The sequence below is a fragment of the Meriones unguiculatus genome, chromosome 10 (genome assembly GCF_030254825.1).
Source record: "Meriones unguiculatus strain TT.TT164.6M chromosome 10, Bangor_MerUng_6.1, whole genome shotgun sequence".
NCBI classification, from domain to species: Eukaryota; Metazoa; Chordata; class Mammalia; order Rodentia; family Muridae; genus Meriones; species Meriones unguiculatus.
Genome location: NC_083358.1, coordinates 59,865,237 through 59,887,077, shown reverse-complemented (window position 1 = coordinate 59,887,077; position 21,841 = coordinate 59,865,237). Strand labels below are relative to the sequence as shown.

General features: G+C 39.6%; 1 protein-coding gene across 4 annotated transcripts in view; it reads right to left on the bottom strand.

The window, feature by feature from the left end:
• The window catches only part of Prkacb (protein kinase cAMP-activated catalytic subunit beta), a 100,784-nt gene that overhangs the window by 25,923 nt on the left and 53,020 nt on the right, over window positions 1–21,841 (bottom strand). For 2 of the 4 annotated variants that reach the window (XM_021647983.2, XM_021647982.2), the window contains exons 2-4: window positions 8,244–8,305; window positions 5,117–5,245; window positions 234–332 (exon numbers count right to left, since the gene is read on the bottom strand). In XM_021647983.2, coding sequence (XP_021503658.1) covers window positions 234–332; window positions 5,117–5,245; window positions 8,244–8,305 — 290 coding nt within the window. Of the gene's footprint in view, window positions 1–233; window positions 333–5,116; window positions 5,246–8,243; window positions 8,306–19,870; window positions 20,175–20,456; window positions 20,624–21,841 lie in introns of those variants that run through there. The other 2 variants (XM_021647984.2, XM_021647985.2) reach the window with 2 other exon arrangements.

Here is a 21,841-nt window from a genome sequence, read left to right as displayed (position 1 = left end):
TTTTGTGTTGCCGTCCATGAAACATCACACAGGGCTCCTCAACAGTGCTCCAAGGAACTCTGCTGCCGAAGCACCCAAGCACAATGGTACTAATTACATAGAATCTGACGGCATTTCATTTTTGCTCATGTCCATTCTCTAGTTTCATCATCTCACTTGAATTCTACTACCTCTTCCTATGTCAACAGCATATCTGAGTGGAAATGTCTTCCTTAGACATTGGTACAACTGACCTTAAAAGAGTACTCCAGCCGAACAAGAAACGGGAACTCTACCGCCTGCAGGATCCGCTTTTCATTCAGAGTGTGCTCTATTTGCTTCAGCTTAACGACCTGCACTCAAAAGACAGAGATACATTTATGTATTTAAATAAACTTAAAAGCTGTTCTCATTTTTAAAATGTCTTCCATCTAATAGTCACAGTGATGAGCAGAATTATTAGACTTCAACGAAGGAATTAGTAACAGTCAACCAGGCTAGTAAGAGTCAAATGTTTTGAGCCCAGCAGAGTTGTAGCCTTGCCCTTCAGATCGAGTGTGTCCCGGCGGTGGTGGTGAGGCACGTCCACTGTCCTAACACATGGGAGGCAGAATCAGAAATTCAGGGCTAGTCTAGACTACATAGTGAGATACGGTCTCAAAAAAAGTAAACTATTTATCAAGTTAAGAAATAAGAGTTAAATGGGAACAAAATAGACCTATAAAATTTCTTTAAAAGTTATGTGAAAATATTTGCTGCTAATGACATGATCAAATCACTTATTACCTCAATAAGTAGCAGGTGGTTAAAGATCAAGAAAAAGTAAAAGAACTGAAAAAGTAAAACAGTGGGAAAAAGTGAATAATCTGTTCAAACTGTACTTGAAGAAATAGTTAAAATTTAAAAATTCAATTTACATATCCACAGAGCAGAAAATGGAAAAATATGATCCTTACAATAAACATTTCCTGGATTGGTCACGCAGAAAGGGAAACAACTGTGACCTCGTGGGGACAGGGGTTTCATTCTACGGGGAACACTGTTTTGGATTTAGGAGCAGAAGGTCTTGGGGTGCTGGAGAGAGCAGCCATGTGGATGTGCACATGAGTGGGGTGGATTTCTTCTGGCCAGACGCTTGCCGAGGGGAGACAGCCACAGAAACCTCGAGGGCGCTGACCAGCCAGGGACTGACGGAAGGTTAGCAGTGAACAACACTGGGCCAGGGATAACTGACTCGGTGCCAGAAGATGTGTGTTCTAGCCTAGACTTTCTACTTAACCAGCTTTGAGACTTCTGTAACGCTACTTCAACTCTTCGGTTTTCAAAAGCCATACAATGAGGTTGTTAGGTCACTACGGTCGACACACTAACTAGTTATAGAATCAGGTAGCCTATGATTATCATAAGTCACTTAACTAACACCACCTGGAGAATTTATGTTTGTGTTTGATTTTTTATGATACAGCAGGTTTTTAATTAGGCATAAAATTTGTGTTGGCTCATGAAGTAATAAAAGCCACAAGAAAGATGTTTTTCTGCATCATAAACTTAAGCCAACTATATATATATGAGGTATGAATAAAGCAGACATTCATCTGAATTAATATTGATATATAAACTGGTAAGGCATATATGCTTAGCTAATTTTTAATGTAAATGTTTAAAAAATTAACTAAACTGAATTTACTGTTAATTCTACTCATCTCTACATATAAACTGTAAAAGATGGTGAAGTGACAGGCTAAGAAAACGCTGCCTACTTGAAGGATACATGAATATATAAATAGCAATATATGAGCGGCTGGCAAGTGAGAACAATGATGTCATAAGCTGTCAGGACAGAAACTGCTTATGTGATGCTGAACAGAATCTTCATCCCTACAATTCTGATCTTTAACATGTCATGTGACACAATGGAAGTAACGTGGCTCATTTACTGCCTGGCGCACAGTAACAGCTCAAAAAATGCCAGCTGTTACTATGGCTTATTTAAAAAGGTAAGAGCTGAGATAATTTTAAAAGAAAGACAATAAAGGCTCAAGAGAGAAGGCAGAGAAGCCTGGCCCAGGTTAGCTCCCAGAATCAGTCCCAAAGGAGGAAACACACAACAACAAGCAAGAGTGGTGGCTGCATTTAGCTATGGTTAAGGATGGCGCTTCTGAAAATTTGGTAAAGAACATGTCAGAGAACACTTTACAAATATCCCTTGGGAAGCAGTTCATATTTTATCTTCAAAATTCATACAAAACTAACATTTACTTTTAATATTTATATTAGCTTATTACATGTGTTTGAGGGCACTGACTAATCACATCTGGTTCTTTCAAGTGAAACGTTAGAAGAGCTATGAATAAACGAGACCGGCCCTCCAGCATCCCCTCCCCACAGGAAATCATGTACTCTTTTCTTAAGTTAGCTTTCAGGCCAGAGACATAGACAGAGAGACCGTGTATGCAGGTTGTGAGGTTAGGTTCCAGGGGAGTTTGGGAGACAGTTATGACAGGTTCGGAAGTAGGAGGATACAAGCTAAACTTGCTTCACTTAATAAATGTCACATGCTTTCACATGAGTCAAAGAAATGCCATGGTACAACATGGAAAACATTTTGTCTGAGAGGAAGAAAGGGAGAAGGAAAGAGGCTGGAGTTTTAGGAGTCATGGTGTCACTACAAAAACCTAGCTGGAGCATCAAACAAGGGACTGGCAGAAAGAGTCCTGGGGATAATAAGGGTACATTTTGAAGGGAAAAAAAGGCATGTAAATCAGATAAACCTTGGCCAGCATAGTGGCCTAACTTACTGGCTGTCGGACACAGGAGTGATTATATAGTGCAGTGGTTGGCTTAAACAGGAAGATCAATGCCACATACAGATATGAAGACTTACTGATGCAACAGGCACATGTCTGTTATGTGTGCGTATATGTGTGTACATGTGTTTATTGTCACATGTGTAAGTATATGTTTGCCTGTGCTCATGTGTGTATATATCCTAGCAATATCTGACACACTGTAGAAAAAAGTAATGTGATCGCCTTAGTTTCTGTATTGATTTTTTTCCCCCTTTACTCCATGTACACTAAGACTGGAGAAGCTTACCTAATTGAGTGATTTATAAGAACTTACTGGCAGACAGGGTGTTATTATGGCCTGTTATTCTATTACATATCTTAATCAAATTAAATAAACAAAAATCAGAATATAAAGTCTTTCATACTAATTTATGCCAAGACCCAGTGTACTGCAGTAACAGAAATGATATCAAACTGCAGTTATTTTTTTGTAAAATATACCTTACCATGATTTATCCACGAGGTAACCACATTGATAAATTACTTAACAGGGTTCTAGAGTATGAAAAGAAGATGCTAAAAGTGTCTTCCCAAATATTTTAAAGCTGGAGATGGTAAATATCTTTATCTTTTTAATATTTTGAAGTAAAGCACTTCATAAACTGTTTACAAAATATAACATACACTAGAAGGTAGTTTACAAATAAAGAACACAACTGAAGCCTCTTGTCTTTTTGTTAGCAGGCAAGTTGCTAACTCCCTTTGAGATCCATAAGCTCATGGACAGAAGGAAGACAGGAATTAAATGGCCCGGAAAAGCTCCATGGTCAGACTGTCAGCTTAGGAACAGAAAGCCTGAGGAAGGGTTGAGGTTGTTGGATAAGAACATATTTATAGAAAGAGAATGCGAATTAGCAAAGTAAGAGGACAGAGACATAGATAGAAACACAGATAGACAGACACACACAGAGGGAGTGGGAGCGAGAGTACGAGAAAGTAAGAGAGAGACAGAGAGAGAGTCAGAGTCTAGAGCTTAGAAAGAAGCATTCCTTCAAGAACATGGGAGAAACAAAATGAGACAGGAAAAGCAGCAAAAGGAATACCCACAGGTGGAGGGCAGGATCAGGAGAATACATTTCCAGGGGCTGGGGCAGGCTCATGTCAGGAGGTATGGCTATCCCAATCACATGCTCCAGACAAAGCCAGCGATGAGCATAGAGACCCTTGGCAGAGACATGCAGCAAGAGCAGTGAGAGGGGAGGGAAAGGAACAGCTAGACAGTGGGGTTAGGACAGGAAGTGCTTATGAAGACCGGCTGGGAAGTGGGTGAATGAGGGTAGCTGACAGAGATGGTCAACTGAATGTGTCTATAATCACTTTCAATTTTGGAGAGACTTAAGCCATTATCTCCTTTTCATGTAAGAAATTAATCTAGTTTCAATTAAAATGAAAGTTAAATAGTCCAATGCTATGATGTCCAACATGTGTGGTTACTAATTAACACAAAAGTGACTAATCGAAATGTAAAATACACAACAGATTTTGAAAACTTAGTATGAAACACAATAATTTTATATTGGTTAAACATTAAGCACAGGGCTATTAAACAGATCAGCCTTTAAAATCGACTTTTTATTTCTTAAAATGTGGCTATTGGGTAATGCAGAGTTACATACAGTACAGCTACTTTGTATCACCACAGGACAGTTACTCCACATCTGTCCCCTGGCACACATCCCCATGGGAAAGTTACTGCATCACACCTGCCCCCTGGATACTTCCCCACTATGCTGCCACCAGTTTCCTACTTGGATCCCAGGAGGCCAAGAAGCCAGTCTCTGTAAAGTAACAACTAAGTAATGGGTAGCAATATTTACCATTGTCTTTCCCTATATTCCTAATGATTGGGAGAAAAACAGAAAACACTTAGTATTTAAAGTATTAATGTTTCAGACAACTGATTTATTATATTGATACAGAGACAATGAAAAAGTTCTTTTATACATAATATAGGTTTTACAATTTTTCCATGATTTAACTGGTATTTTAAATGGACCAAACCCAGTCATGCCAAGCAAGGCAGTTTCTACTATAAACTAAAATGGGACATGAGCTAAAGTTACGAAGTTTCCATTCATCAACCTGGATGTGCAGCAGGAAGGGTGCTTGTTCTGCACACATGAAAATTTGTATTTACTGTTAGTGTGCACAGATATGTTCTAGCTATAGATAACTACATAAATGACATGTACCCATATACTAAAACCCACATTAACCACACACGAGATAGTAATAATAAACAATATAAATGCAACAACAGCGAACGGGCAGGCCACAGGGACACCAACCTTCTGCTTGTCTAGGATCTTCATGGCGTAGTATTGCTCTGTGGCTTTGTGCTTCACCAGCATGACTCTTCCAAAGGAACCTGTTCCAAGGGTTTTTTTCCTTTCAAAATCCTCGAGGCCAGCATTACTCTATGCAAGCATTAAAAAAACAAAAAAAACCCAACAAACTTTTAAATTAGAAATTCCTACAAGACTACAATTATTACTTCAGTGTTATATAATCAGAGTGGACAATTTAATTTGTATCTATCCATGTAGAAACATTATATATACACTCTTTAATTTCACATTATTCATTCTACAGTACCCTTTGATTAACAGCAGTCCAATAGTAGAGAATAGTTTTTAAAACAGAGTATATAAAAATAACAAAGGAAATAAAAGTCTTGGTTAAAATATTAATAGTCATATTTCAATTCCAATGTGAAATCCGAACACATATAAAGTCTTGGTTAAAATATTAATGGTCATATTTCAATTCCAATGTGAAATCCGAAAATATATAAATGAACTATTTATATATTTTAAGAATTACAAACCCATAGTCAAATAACATATATGGCCAGAGAATACCTGTGAATTATTGTACAAAATTAAAACTGAGAGATCAGTTTTTTCATACCTTTGAGGAAAGGGTGTTGTGTTTTTACAGGTAGTTATAGAACTAGACAACACCCACAAAACTAAACGATAGCTGAGCAACCAAACATCAGCCATAGAGTAAGCAATAGTCACAGAAACATAGAGCAGCTGTAAAACCAGATAACCATCTTAGGACTTGGTAACAGTCATAAAGCTGGATAATGGGCTCAGAACTGTGTAGGGTCCCTGACTTTCTCCTTGAAGCTGAAATAACCCAGCATTACCTAAAACAAGAAGGGAAGAGAAGTCTACATTTCACAGAGAACCAAAGCTAGAGTCTCAGAACAATAATCAGATTCTTTTCCTCCTTGAATAGATGTTTTGTTAAACAAACATCTTTGTTTGACTTTGACTAGTACATAGAAGCAAAGAATTAGAGGCATCAATCTATTCTTGTTGCTGCCACAACAAAACAAAAAATACTAGGAATAAATTATGTGCTAGCAACAAGTAGTAATTGCTGACCCATCTGTTCAGTAGGTTTCATTCTGAAGACACCCATGAAAATCTCAGAAAAAAACTTGCAAGCCTCAATGTGCAGTGTTTAGCTTGAGCAAAGCCTGCTGTGGTATGGTTCTTCTATCCACGACAGCTCTAGCCAGCTGCAGGAGCGCAGACAGTGGTTTAACACTCTACAGTAAAGCACACATTGGAGAGACAGCCCAGTTTCTTAATGGGTCATTACAGAAGAAAAGCAATATTATATTTTACTTATAAAATGTTTAACATTGTGTGGTCATTTCACATTTAGGGGAATTTTTATCAAAAAGGTAAAAAGTCCCTATAACTCTGATTGAATTAGCTTTGTGGTTTTACGTCTGATTTTTGCTTTTACTGACATAGGTGGATTGCAACAGCTAACACTGTCGCACTCAAGTAGTGGGAACAGTGTGCAACAGGGCATCTCTTGGTGTCTGACCATTGCTTTTCTTCCTATAGTACAAGTATGTTCGCTCCCTTGCCTCCTTTTTAATGTTTCATGAGACAAACTGTCAACTAACAAGATTTCAAAAAATATTAATCTTATATTATAGCAATCTGGAATTAGTATCAAAACTTACAACAGTCTTGGCATACAGCTTGCTGGTAGAGAACCTGTCTTGGATACATGAGGCCCTATGTTCAATTCCCAGGCCGTATCAAGAAACAAAACAACAAGACTCCTTCTGCCATTTAGGGATTCTACGAGAAGCTGCTTGCTTCTCCAATTGTACAACCACTTTGGAAATCAATCTGGTGCTCTCTAAAAAAATTGGGAATAACACTACTTCAAGATACAGCTATACCACTCCTGGGCATATATCCAAAAGATGCCCCACCATTCAACAAGGACATTTGCTCAACTATGTTCATTGCAGCTTTATTTGTAATAGCCAGAATCTGGAGGCAACCCAGATGTTCCTCAATGGAGGAATGGATACAGAAATTATGGTACATTTACACAATGGAATATTACTCAGATATTAAAACCAAGAAAATCATGAAATTTGCAGATAAATAGATGGAACTAGAAGAGATCATCCTGAATGAGGTAACCCAGAAACGGACACACATGGTATATACTCACCTATAAGCAGATATTAGTCATATAATATAGGACAACCATACTAATATCTACAGACCTGAAGAAGCTAAATACTGAGGAGAACCCTAGGGAGGATGCTTAGTTCTCACTGAGAATGGCAAACAGGATAGACACCAGAAGCAGTGGAAGAGAGGAAACAGGATTGGGAACCTACTATAGAGGGTCCTCTGAAAGGCTCCACCTAACAGAGGATCAAAGCAGATGCTGAGACTCAGGGCCAAATTTTGGGCAGAACACAGGGAGTCTTATGGAAGAAGAGGTGGGTGGGGATAAAAGGACATGGAGGGGATAGGAGCCCCACAAGGATAGCAACAAAGCTAAAAAAAATCTGATCCCAGGGAGTCCTAAAGAGACTGATGCACCAACTGAGGACCATGCATGGAGAGGACCTAGACCCCCTGCTCAGATGTGGCTGATTGGCAGCTCAGCCTCCATGTGGGTTCCTGAATAAAGGGAGCAGGGGCTACCTCTGTCATGAACTTGCTTGCCTGCTCTTTGATCACTTGTCCCTGACAATGTGGCCTTATCAGACTACAGAGGAAGAGGATCCAGGGAGTCTTGATGAGACTTGATAAGCTATGGGCAGATGGCAAAGAAGGAAAACTCCCCCTTTCAGTGGACTAGGGGAAGGGGATGGTGGGGAAGAGGGAGGGAGGATGGACTGGGAGGAGTTGAGGGAGGGGACTTCAATCAGGATATATAATGAATAAATTGTGAAAAAAATAATAAAAATAAAAAATTACCAATTAAATCACATCATTATGATAGAATTCCCATCATAGTATATAATTACAATAACACTTAAAAAATAAAATTTCTGGAGTAGCACTAAGTTAACAAGAATCTTGATTTACTTAACACAGACATCTCCAATTGTAGATAACCAAATAGCTTCCTTACCGGGGGAGGGTTCTCCCATTTCCTCAGAAAGTCTTCTTTGGCTTTGGCTAGAAATTCTTTCACTGGAAATAAAGAAATAGATGGTGTTTGGTAAGAATGCTTATATTACATAAAAGAAGACTTATTACACGTGGTTATATGAAATACCTATCCTTATGGGAGCAACTGTTAATAAAAGCACATGTGTGTCCACCAGAGTGATATTCCAGGGAGCTACGAAGTGTCTCCAACTTCTAAAGCCTTGAATATTGCTCTGCATAGGGACCATGCCAATAACTTCAAACCCAGTAACGGCTCTGTTCCAGAAAACATATTTGACGCCATGTAAAAGATATCAAGTGGTGACAGAATTGCGAGTGGCGATGGGCTGGAAGTGGTACTAACGTATCTGAAACGCAAGCTGAGGATAGTCATATCCCGGTGTGTGCAGGTTTCAGAACTGGCTGTGGTAAAGGGCGGTTCCAGGGCAGGATTTGTGCATTAGGTCTGTGTTGTATCTAACAGCAGAGAGCCAAGAAGAAACCACAGCCTAACAGGTACAGGATCTACAAACCCATAAAACTCAAATGGAAACAAAACCCGCTAACAATATAAACTACTTTAAAAAACTAGATCTGAACATATAGCAAAAATTAAATTGTCTGATTTCAAATGTACATTAAAATAAAGCCGAACAAAAGCAGGTGGTTTACATAATGGTTAACAATAGCTGTATTTGTAGAGCTGTGGTTTATATTGTTAAATCTGTTAACTAAAGATGAGTCATTTAAGAGTATGCCCTGTTTACACTCCTCCCAAATTCACTAACAAGGGCTTACGTTTTTAAAACAAATTTCAATGTTTTAAAAACAAATCGGTATAAACATTTAGAAAATATGATAAATTTTATTTTTATGTGAAAATTGAAAATAAAAACAGGATTATACAGACTCACTTTATTATCTCTTCTTCTTTCAGCAGGGTCCTGACATTTCCCTATCTGACAATAGGGGAGCAAGGCTGGAGAGCAGGACTGAGGGGCCACAGAAACCGTTGGTTACTTCAGAAACGATGGATGGGCGGACTAAAGCCAGACTTAGGCTGGGCACGGTTGATTAGGTCACTAGCCCCAGCAGGAGGAAGGCTGAGGCAGATGCACTGCAGTATGTGTGAGACCAGCCTGGGCTATCCAATGAGTTCCAGGCAAGTCTAGGCTACAGGGCAAGGACTGTGTCTCAGACAAACAAAAAAACAAAACAAAACAAAAAATCAGAAAAAATGCCCAAATAAGACACAACGTGGATCCGGAGCGAGCAGTGTGAACCCGAAGCATCTTGCTGTACGAACTATTCTTTGTTGCTCTTCAACCCCTTTGGCCCAACACAAGCCAAAATGGTGCGTGACATTCTGTTCTGCCATTGCAATATGATGATGACAAGCATCGCTGGTAGACCGTAGTTTTAAAAGAACTCTGGCTTATGCATTTCTGGGAATAGCATTTTACTGATTTCTAAGTATTATACAGTATTTCCAAAATACCTATTAAAAAATTAGAGAAAATTAACTTTCAAAGTGCCAAAACAGTTGCACCTGGTTATCAACATGTGATTATTCACTGTTGGACCAGCAAAGTCAAGGGGTTCTGGATCACAGTGTGAACTTGGGAAGCTAGAACGCTAGCTTCCTGAATAGGGTCGCTTTATTCTGTCCCAGCTCTGACTCCAGCCAGGGGCTTCACAGGAGTGGCATGTGCTGTACCACTGAGCTTCACCAAAGGCTCAAGAAGCCTGGTTTTTTATATACGATTTTCCCCCATGAAATAGAGATGTCTGCACGTGGCCATGACTTGGAAATGGTGGCTGTAAGTTAAGTTAAAAACAAACTATACTGGAACATACAACTGCAGTTTCTGAAAAACCACACTTGGCTACTCTAAAATGTATCTCTAATTTCTTCTGAAAAATATTTTAGTTCCCACTTACATATAGAAATTGTGCAAGTTATGTTGTAAACTCTCCAGATTCCTGCATGAGTTCAGATGGACTGGAGAAATAAAGGGCCTTCATTGTCCTGCTCCAGCCTATGTGTTACAATGAGCAGATTTGAAAGTAAACAAAGGATTGCTCAATGGGAGAAGTGGGAGTATGTGACCAAGAGGGTATTCTGAAAAACAATTTCTTCTCCTTTTTTGGTGATGAGCTATGAGAAAGATTTCTGATTCTGCTCAGTATTCATTAATCTAATGTTGCAGAAGTGCTCTGAAATGCTCTCCATACTCATAGTATTCTGAGTTTATTGACAAGTCATTCTGGAGGAAACAAACAGTTCAGAAAAGTTTTATGTAAAAACCATTGCCAATATGCAAAATATGCACTGAAAACATAACTTTCAATAACATTTTAACATATAAAGGCGGAATTCCCCTTCAGAATTAAGGATGCACAGTTACAATGTCATTAAATAATATCATGAAGATATTATCCTGAAACATGCTTTTGTCATATACAGTAATGTGGAAATGGAATCTCTAGTATGTATATGCACTATTTAGATGCAAAGACAAATACAATCAGCTCAATAAAATAGTTGCCTTCTATATATGACAAAATTAAAATGGCACAATGAAATGTTTTGTATCTTTAAATAGAAGACAATTCAGATCTGCATGTATTTGCCGTGGATAGATTTAACTTCTGTTTTTCTGTATTTTCAAACTTGTTACCCATCGATATGGCAGGAGGTAATAAAGGAGAGGGGAGGAAGATAGAAACACTTACACACTATAACCCATTCAATTCAATGTCCCATAAGCAAGCACTATGAGGTTCCCAACTTTCAGTTTTCTTCTAAACCAGTGCGATAGGCTGATACACAGTTTTGGGAACCTGATGCACAAGAAGAACACTAGCTCTAATACTTGATAGCTGTGTGATCACAGGAAGCTTCAGCAAAGCTTCTAACACTTAACAACTATCCTTAGAAACGACACTTCAAGGAGCAATCTTCTGCAAATGTGTTTTGTTCTGTATTATTTAGTAATGGTGGAAGATAGGGCACATCAAAAACTCAATTTATTTACAATTTTGCTTATTATCCAAATAAAATGATTTTTCTCTTCAAGTTTTGCCATTTGTAGAGTCTACCATGTTACATTCTAAAAGAGCATATCATCACCCAGGGTTTATTAGCATTAGTCACCTATCTAAGAGATGAAAAAGATGCAAGTAGAGACAAGCCTTATGTATTTCCATGAATACACGCACACAAAAATATCATTTCTTATCACTTTCTTCCCATGAGCACAAAAAAAACCCACTCATTTCTTATCACTTTCTCCCCAGCACCAATGCTTTTGTATATTACTTGCAAGCAAGTCACAACTTAAAGTCAGATTAAAGCTCATTTTAAACAACAACAACAAAAAATTAACTAAAACTTTTGAGTATGGTGTGGGACTGAAATGGCCCAGTGTTACAAAGGAAGGGTCAAGGGAGCTTCAACCCCAGATGCCTCAAAATCATGAGAATGGCAGGCGTTGGCTACCTCCCCTCCCTCACAACCTGGCACCATAAAATGGGCTCCCCCACCATCAACCCTAGTGAGAATTTATTACCCCGACAATCATCAGGCTGCACTCCTTGTTTGACTATACTTAGATAGTTCTAACCCCAACCCTACAGCCCCTGAGTAGGCAGATGAAGCATCTTGCAACACTACTGCCCTGGCCAATGTTACAAGGCCACAAAAACCTTACCTCAGAGACCCTGACCACTTCCCCAGGGACATAAATTCCCTTCCACCCCTCAATAAAGTGAACCATTTCTCTGTAGCTGTCCCTGCGTGTACATTGCTCTCACACGCATCTGGCTGAGATCCTGCACTGTGCTCACCCACGTCTGGCTAAGCTTCCCTCCCTCCTGTCTAGTTCAGTTTGGTGCACATGGGCTAGGCTACCTGAGGGGGGGGGGTGGAATGGACAGGGTGGTGGTCTGGTATAATTTTCCCCATGCAATCACATACTTCTACAATGAACAAGAATGTTTCAGTGGTGACAGTGAACAACTCCTCAAGGCTCTGCATCAGATAAACTCGATAGCTGCTTATCTATCATGACACGCTGTGAGTCACACTGTGCCAAGGTCTAACTGCCAGATGCTATCACAAGCATCTCATGTGTAGTCTGGTGACCTGATACACTGCTACAGGTGCTGACCTCTATAAAGTCTCACAAGATGCATCTCTTCTTTCCCATCATACCTTGTACAGTAAAAGGACAACTTTAAGCCGATGTATATTAGAAAACAGAAAAGAAACAGAAAAACAAAACAAAACAAAACAAAAAAACCCCTCAGAACCTCAGAATATAAACTTCCGGGAAACAAGAGTACAACAGAACTATTGTTTCACTCAAACCGAATTTCTTCAAAAGCTACTCTTCAACCTTGATGATCCAAAGTGACTCACATTCATAGGCCTTCTGTCCCCTATTACAACTTTCTCTACCTCATGGTGTTATATTTATTATCTGTAAAATATCACATAAAACCACTATAGCTGTATGCTGATCATATAAAACAAAAGAGAATATTAAACAAATAATTTCCTTCATAACAACAGTATTATATTAAGCCAAAATACTTAAAAAATCAAACTATGAGAATAAAAATTTGCAAGTAACAAGCACATATACAAAACTTACGTTAAGATGATCAAATTACACTCATAAAGTAGTATGTTAAAATAAAGCTACTTGTATAAATTTTTTCTAGAATATTGGTAGAAATAAGATGTTAATATAGAAGCTCATTTATTTGGCTGCATATATTTAAATAATACATTTTAAAGGATAAAAAATAAAACTAGCAATTACTGTTTGAAACCAAAAACTTGTTTCATTTTAATTTTCCTTAAATTTACACGTACTATCAGAGTTTACAGAGGATGTTGGGCAGGAAGGTAAAGCATCATAGGGGACACATTTGTGCTGAATTTTGAGGGATAACGAGTTGCTCTGACAGGCAAGGTTGGAAGAGAAGACATTCCAGGCTGAGGTGATCTGATATAAAACGTGTCAAATTCATTTGTCCAACCTAGCAGAGTCAGAGAGAGAGAGAGAGAGAGAGAGAGAGAGAGAGAGAGAGAGTGTGGAGGGAGAGGAGAGAGAAGAACCTAAGAGCATTTTCTGAGATGATGATCTTTTCAAGATCCTGACTGTACACAGGGCATGAAGAAACCCCAGGTTGCATAGACTGAAGGACTTATCTTCTGTTTTTGTGAGGACTTTTAACAGGAGAGCCCTTAGCTGGGCATGGTGGCACATACTTTAGTCCCAGCACTCATGAGATAGATCTCTGGGAGTTTGAGGCTATACACAGAATCCCATGACAGCCAGAGCTACATAGGCCCACCTCACTCTCCATCTCCCCAAAGGGGGAAAGACCTTTGGTCAATGAGATAGGAAAATCTCCTCAGTGCAGTTAAAACTGGCTTCCTTATAGTTCATTTCCAGTTTCCACCTTCTTTTCTGCACCCTGGGAACGTAATTCTTGGGAATTTAGAATTCTCATAAGGTATGCTTGTTACAGTCTTCAGTATTCTTAAGGTATTGGATCTCCCCCACCCCCGTAGCAGGAGCTTTAAGTTATGTGGCCTCCAATTCTAGGGTTTTTTTTTTTTTCCTCTTTCTTCACATTAGAAAAGCTTCCCATGAGACTTTTAGATATAAAGAGGCCCTAGATATCTGAGGATTGATTTGTTACCCTTAAATTTCAAAACTGCCACCAGGAAGTATGTGGTGCTAGTTTCTTCATTAATTTTGCCAAGGCATACACAATGACTTCTGACTGGCAGGTTCAGGCTTTTCTTTAAGACATTTTCCCATGTGCTAGCTGAGTAGCTTAGTGGTGCTGTGTGCTGGAGGTCCCTGGCACCAAAACAAACAAACAAACAAACAAACAAACAAACAAACTCGTTTTCTTGCATCAATTAAAAAGCAAAAGAAAAGGAGGCAACAACAACAAAAGCTATTTTCTATTCTGTTCCTACTGTCCAGTGTGAACACTGCTCAGTGAAGCTGCGGGAACCCTGCGTATATGACAGTGTTCACTTCATAGGCTTTTCTGTTTGCTTTCTGAGACAGGGTCTCGCTTTTGCCGCACCAGCTGCTGTTCTGTATTTTTTGAGGCAGTATCTGACTGTAGAGCCCAGGCAGGCAGGCTTTAGACTCCTGAGCAGAGATTGCAGACTGCATGACTGCACCTGTCTCCCAATCTCACTATTTCACTTATTTGAATTATTTGTAGGTATGTAAGAGTATGGTACATGCATGTGTGTGAGCGCAGGTGCATATGGAGGCTAGGTGCATATGTCATTCCCCTCCCCTCCCCCTTACTGCTTTGAGACAGAATCAGGCTCTGAACCACAAGGAAGCTGCTTTGGCTTCCTTGGCCATGTGGTGTCTGCCCTCAATGGTGTGGCTACAGGTACATGATGCCATGCTAAGCTTTATGTGGGTCCTGGGATCCAAGCTCAGGCCCTCATGCTTGTACAGCTCTCTCACCAACTGAGCCACCCCCAGACTGTACAACGTCTCTTGCCCATTTCCTTTGTATTCTGGCTTATCATGCTACTTCTTCATCTCATTTGTTTCCTTTCCTACAATGACCAGTGTGTGCTCTCCTGATCTAATACAGCTTGCTTGCTATCTTGCAAGCACCAGTACATTTTCTTACAATCTTTCCTTATGACAGCATTTATACTTCTTTTCTATTCTATATTCAGCCCCCTCTTTTCATCCTAATCTTTGTTTTTTTAAGATTCATTTTTATATATGAATGTATATGCAAATGCCTATCTGTGTTTGACTATATGTACATGTAAGTGTGCTGGTAGCTATAGATCTTTGGGAGTTGGAGTCACAGGCTACTGTATGCTGCTTGATATGACTGATGGGACTTGAACTCAGGTCCTTATGATTGAGCAAAAAAAGCTCATAACTGCTGAGCTATCTTTCCAGTTCCTCCAGGTTTATTTCCTCTGTCCTACTTCATAGATTTTGTTTTCATTCAAAATGCTGAAGACTAATTCAGATTCTATCTGTGTATTTTTCTTTTACAAATATTTCTAAATGTAAGTTCATTCTTTTCCTCTTGAAGGCTGTGATTTTTATCCTTTAACCATGTATAACCCTTTTTACAGTCTATACACTCTTGTTTTGCTTGTGTATCATAATGGGAATCTTCTAAAAACTTCAAACCTGATCCTAATGAGGCAGCTAATCATTTATTGGAGCTCTCATGCTCTATATAGGTGCTATCAGAATTAAATTCTTGGATATTTTTGTCGGTGTGCACATAATCATTACATAATCCAGCAACTTTCAGAAATGGGATTATAGGGTGGGGATCACTCAGTCATTAAGAACAGTTGCTTCTTTTGCAGAGGGCCCAGGTTCAGTTCTCAGCACCGACATGGAGGTTCACAACGACCTAAAAGTCCAGTTCCAGGGGATCCAATGCCCTCTTCTGCTCTCTGGTCACTGTATTCACACAGTGCACATACATACACACAGGCAAAAAACTCATGTACACTAACAATAACAAAAAAAAAAATGTGAAGAACAACTTGCTGGTGTTGATACCAGGCCCATCAACGGAGAGCATCGTCACAGTGAAAAAACAAAGGCCATCTTTTCAGTTCACAATGACCTAATGAGTTCCTGGCTGTCCCAACAGAGGCGGTTGAGTGCAAAGGCAGAAGCAGTGATGTCCTGCAGTCATTTCCTCACAGCTGTTCTCACAACTTCATCCTGGGGTGTTACTGAAGATGAACTGCTGGCTTCTCTTTCTCCAGGGAAAGCAAGCCAGAGTAGAACAGATTCTGGAGTGTAGATATCATCTGGCCTGGTTCACTCCTGGGAAAAGGAGCCTCCTCAACTGGAGGGCTGTGGCACTGCTTTCACTATTGCGTTCTTATGTTTTTGGTAAGACATAAGCAGGGAAATTATCAGCTGCTTATTTCTGTTCAGGTCTGCAGCACTTCTGAGAGCCATAGAAGATGGTTTCTTCTTCAGACTCACCCTCAGCTAAGCTGGATCAAGAAGTAAGCTCACCTCAGACTTCTCTGGATTGACACATACATGTGTGTAGTGTGCTATATGATGTTTCCACGTGTAGATACTCTGGATAATATGTAAGGCAGAATGAGCATATCTTTCTCCTCAGGCCTTATTTTTGCAGTGAGAACATGAGAAATCTCACATTGGAATAAGAGAATTCAGAATCATCTCTGGTCACCCTACTGTGAACAGAGCACCTGCTGTTGCTCCCCTGTAACATAGGGCCTATTGACTAACACTTCTCCACAGCTCCCTCTCTCCTGTTCTTCACATGGGTTTTGAGATGGTGATGTTAGCTCTGTTGACAGGTACGTGAACCAGGAGTGCATAGTAACTGGATGTGTCAGATGACTCAGCTCCGTCTTGCGCTAACAGCACAGAAACCTAAGCTACATGCTGCAATGCTAGCACACCAGACACAGAGAAAAATAAAGAAGTCACGTGGTCTTAGGAAGGAAAACCAGGAAGGCATTATGATTCCAGGCTCCCTCACCAGTCCCAGAGATGGTCTTTGTCAAAGCTTGGTTCTACCTTTGCCTTGGAACTCAATAGCTCTATCTTCTGACAGCACCGCATCTGTGCATGCTTCTGCCTCTCTGGGTGGGCTGCTGTGTTTTCCAGTCAAAGGGTCTTATGGAACTCAACTGAATTGTAGAAGAACTCCCCTAGAACTCCTTCACAAAACTTGCTTAACAAGAGAAAATCTCAGCAAATAAAATAAACTTAGAAGGGGCAATAAAGGCTCTTTTTATATTCACAAGCAAATTTCAGATGCTGGAAAGATGAAAGAGTGGATGAGTACAACTTAGCTTCTTGATCACTTTTGTCTTCATGTTTCACAGATGAACATATCAACACTGTGATTACTGTATTTTCTGAAACGGATCACAGAGCTAATACTTTTCACTGGTAACTAAAGCGTTCTGTTCTGTAACAGGTAAATATTATTGATCATTCATGTAGCCTTTTAACTTGGCTACCTTGCTTTCCCTGGGATGCTGGGTAACTATTAGAAGTGCACATATAGTCAAAGGGAAAACTCAGGAGTTCCAGATCTAGAGTCAGGAACTCATAGGCAAATATGTAATTTCTTTTAGTAAAATACTGTTACACATCATGCATTGCTTTGAAAGTACAGAAACATTGCCTTTGGAGCTCTTAGCTGAAGTACTGAATGCTCTTGTGGTTCTCATGATCTCTATGAGGAATAAAAATATGGAAGAGCATGGCGCAGAAGATACACAGGTGGACATCTCCTGACTTGCTGAGGAGTTTAGTCTTCGGTGGCAGTTACAGAATCGCAAGATTCACATCAGGTTAAGAAATGGACTTACTTCAATTTAAAAATCAGTATGGAAAGTCACCTGAAGAGACATGAAGCTGGAAACTTGAGAGAAGGACAGCAAGCCAGTCAGTGTAAGGGTTAGGGTGAAAGGTTAAGGGTGCTGAGAAGAGGGACTTAATGCACATTCTAAAGGCGTTCACAGTTTCGCTGGATCTGGAGAAAACTCCTGATATAAATCAATAAAACTAAATGGCCAAATACACAACTCAACTCAGGGTGACAAGCTTTAAACATCCCCAAGATTCTGGCTTTATTTCCCATATGGCTCATAGGGTTTTAATGGAAATGAGCATCAAAGATAAAGGAATAGATGTTAAGAGGGAAAGAGAAGATTGACTCTTGAAATGGATGTTTCAGGTGGTGACTGAGGCGTGGGCACAGATGAGATCACTCAGAAAATGCTGCACTGAGAGGGAAAGACACTGTCCCAGAGAAGATGAACATCTAATCATCAGGAAGGAGAAAGGAACAGCTTTACAGCAATTTCCATAAACATAGCTGTGAGTATGCAGCATACACAGAAACACATTATAATTTCAGATCACATAAAAGGCCTAATATTTGATTATTTTCATTAATAAAGCCACACACTCTTGCAATTTCCTGTATTTTAAAATGACTAGAGCATTCAGTCACAGTAGGAGTGAATTTATTTGAGATTGAACATTCTTAGAAAAGCCAAGTGTGTTATTACCACAGTTAGTGTGGTAGAAAGGCTGTAAGAGGAGGCAGCTACGATCAAGCACATAAACATTACCTTTAACCCATAGCTTAAAACAAGAAAGCAGTAGCAACAATGTCCTCACCTGAACACACTGGACTGTAAGTAGCTGGCAAAGATTCTGAGGTTATGTGCAAACTTTTAAAGGAAGTGTAGCTGTATTCAAATAAATAAACAACATGATGACCAGGTCTATGCAGTTTGCTATCTGTAGAAATCCTAAGAAATGTCAACACATTGATTGCACAGTATCAACCCAAATTTCAAGGACAAGATCAGAATATCTACTCTGGAAACAGAAACATAATTGTCCAGTCATTTCTTAACATTTTTGCATGTAAGATAGATCCTTGTGTATGTAATGCCACACTACAACATGAACAGTGTTGAAGAGGATAACGTTAGATTGCAGCAAGATAAAGAAGTCATCTCTACTTATGGAAGAAAAGGTGCTTTGGGCTTTGAATTTCTTCACTATACCATAAAAACCCAAATCTTTCTGATCCAGAACCAATCCCCTAAGTCCTACCTGTGAGCCCTTTATCACAGGGCCACATAATGCTCCCCCTATGAGGGACACCTGGACCAGCCCTTTCCGGCTCAGCAGAGATGCTAATGAGTGATGCTCTGAGCAAACGCTCACTCTGACAACAGCCTGTCTATTTTTAGCTGCAGGTTTGCTTGAAGTGAACAGCTCCTGCCCTGTGGTAAGCCGTGGTACACACTACAGCAGATTTTCTCAAAATTAAATAAATAAATAAAAAAAGCATTTTTGGAGATGCTTAGAAAAATGAATAGTCACAGCAAAAGAATAATTTTCACAAACATATTTAGTCTCATAAAACATTTTTCCAAAATAATTTTAACAAAGCCTCCAAAGCCAAAAATACATATTATTTCATCCTTCATTCACTATTCTAAACCAACTAATCTAAAAGCAACCCCTTCTCCAAATCAATAAAATTTTGGCAGGATCTTATTTTTAGAATTAGTATTTCAAAAATAGAGCCCAAAAGAAGCTAACAAAAAAATAGTATTTGGATGACAAAACTAATTAAATGCAAGTTAAATATGGTTATCATGAACAGCACACACTAAAATAAAAACCTCCTTGTGGTATATGGGTCTTCTACTTACTAATTTACAACACAGTCAATAACAACACTGCCACTGAAAACAAGAAATCAAACCCCGTAAAGAAAATCAGAAGCGGAATGATGGTGTTATCAACACTGTTACTGTTTATGGTTGTCAATGGCTTTTAGAGGCACTTTATAATAATGCCCACTTTACAGGCATCCATACAAATGCCATTCACCACAGCTGTGGCTTTTATAACCACCTCTAAAAAATACCTCTTCCTTCTACAGTTAAATATTAAAAAAAAAAACAAAAAACCAACCAACCAACCAAACAAACAAACAAAAAAAAAACATACAGCTGCAGATTCTCGCGCTCACACTTACCATTCATGATGACAGCCAACCTGTCCAGAGCATATTGCTGAGAACAACAGCCCGGCAGCAAAGGGAGTTATGCTAATCTCTGGAGGCAGAGCGGATGGTGTAAACACATATGCTGGAGGAGGCAGCAGAAAATCAAGAGCTCTCTTTTGTTTTAAAAAGAAAAGCCCCCAGAAGCAAAGCCTAAATGCCCAGTAGGAGGTACTACTAGATAACCGAATAATGCCAAAGGAAGATGGTTTATGTAACTAGGTTTAGGTTTTTTTTTCCAAGCTAGCTATCCTAGCTTCCTTCATATGAATAACTCAAAATGGCAGGGAGAAAATGCAAACCAGGATGTATACGATATTCTCAACTGTATCAGCATGAGCTGTTACCACGGCAACATTAGACCAGCATTATCAGTTTCCTTCTAACCGAGAGGTAGATTTCCTGAAGCTTTAACCAACTAAAACAAATAAAATGCCTTTTTAAATTTATGGCAACATGATCTGCAAACTAACACATTCTATACATTTAAGCACTGACCTATCTTTTAAAGACATCTTTCAAAAATATTTTTAAAATACTGCTTTCTGAAAATACTCACACAAGCCCATGTTGAATCCGGCAAGGAACAAACAGCGGAATGATTGCACCTAAACGCCTTTCATCACAGCAGCTCCTATTGCTAGCTGCGGACCTCACTGAGACTAAAGTGCTGTGTGCTGTTGCTACTGACTATTGGCGATGAATCTTACTGCCCAGATCACTGACAGCTTTCATTTTTCATGAGCCAAAAGCTATACTGCAGTATAAATGTTAACCATTTAAACATTCTGTATCATGGGGGAGGCAGAAGATACTGCCACACATTATCTGCATTTATAAAAGAAAGTCAGGGAATAACACTTGTAAATTTCCATTAAATTTAACATTAAGTATCTGAATTAACCACGTAGTATTTAAAGAAAAAAAGACCATACACAACAAATGTACAAATCATTATTCAAGAGTGACATCTCTGCAATAAGCAGGACCCTGAGGACAGAGTGTCTGGCAAGGTGGGTAGGCTGAAGAGCATGATGTTGTTCTAATCTCAGAGACCTAAGATTTGCACCACTAATGATACAAAGGGATGAGGGCACAACGTCTGGGAGGCAGAACTTGATCAGGCGAATCTGCACCTTTAAAGTTGCCAGAAGAGGCAGGACTTGTGGTGATGGACAGTCAGTCAGCAAACCTTCCCAAAATACAACTAGCAAGTGGGACAGAATTGCTGGGAGGACAGTCACTGCTCTGGCACAGACCAACCACAGACAAGCTGTTACGCATTTCAGGAGTCACTAGTGGACTCTGCGGAAGAACGCGGAAATCTATGTTGTTCTTGCCTGCTCAGATCCCTCAGTTTGCTCTGGCAGGCTTGGTAGCTGCACTGTCAGAGGAAGGTCCAAACTCTACACTGCAGTACTATCAGTAAAAAAGCAAACTGCAAGGAATTAGTAGGATTAGTAGGGAGAATGCACAGCTCCCCTAATGCCCTGGTGCAGGGGGAGGGGGGGCAACACACTAACGGTCGAGCAAGAGGGTTAGCAAGGAAATAGCACTGAGACAGAGAGGGGCTAAACTCTCTAACCATCCCTGGCTGCGTGGGGCATGATGGTCCTCATGTGACATCCAAAGTTTAAAGCTTCTGTGGACCAAACACGTGCTTCCCCGTCCACGCACAGTCCACCAGCATGACCTCCCGTGTAACGAAGTGCTGGGACCCAGGGCAAAATATAAAACCAACAGTACGTAATATAAAAAAGGAATCGAGAAATGAACAGCACATACTACGAAGGACACAATCTACAGACTGGACTAAAGACCATGAAAATGAAATAAGCACAGTTCTTGGAGGAAAAAAATTAAGCAGGATACAGAGCTGCTGCAAATATCTTACTTTAAGGACTTGACTTTTGCCCAAACCCATATGATTTGTGATGAGAAGAA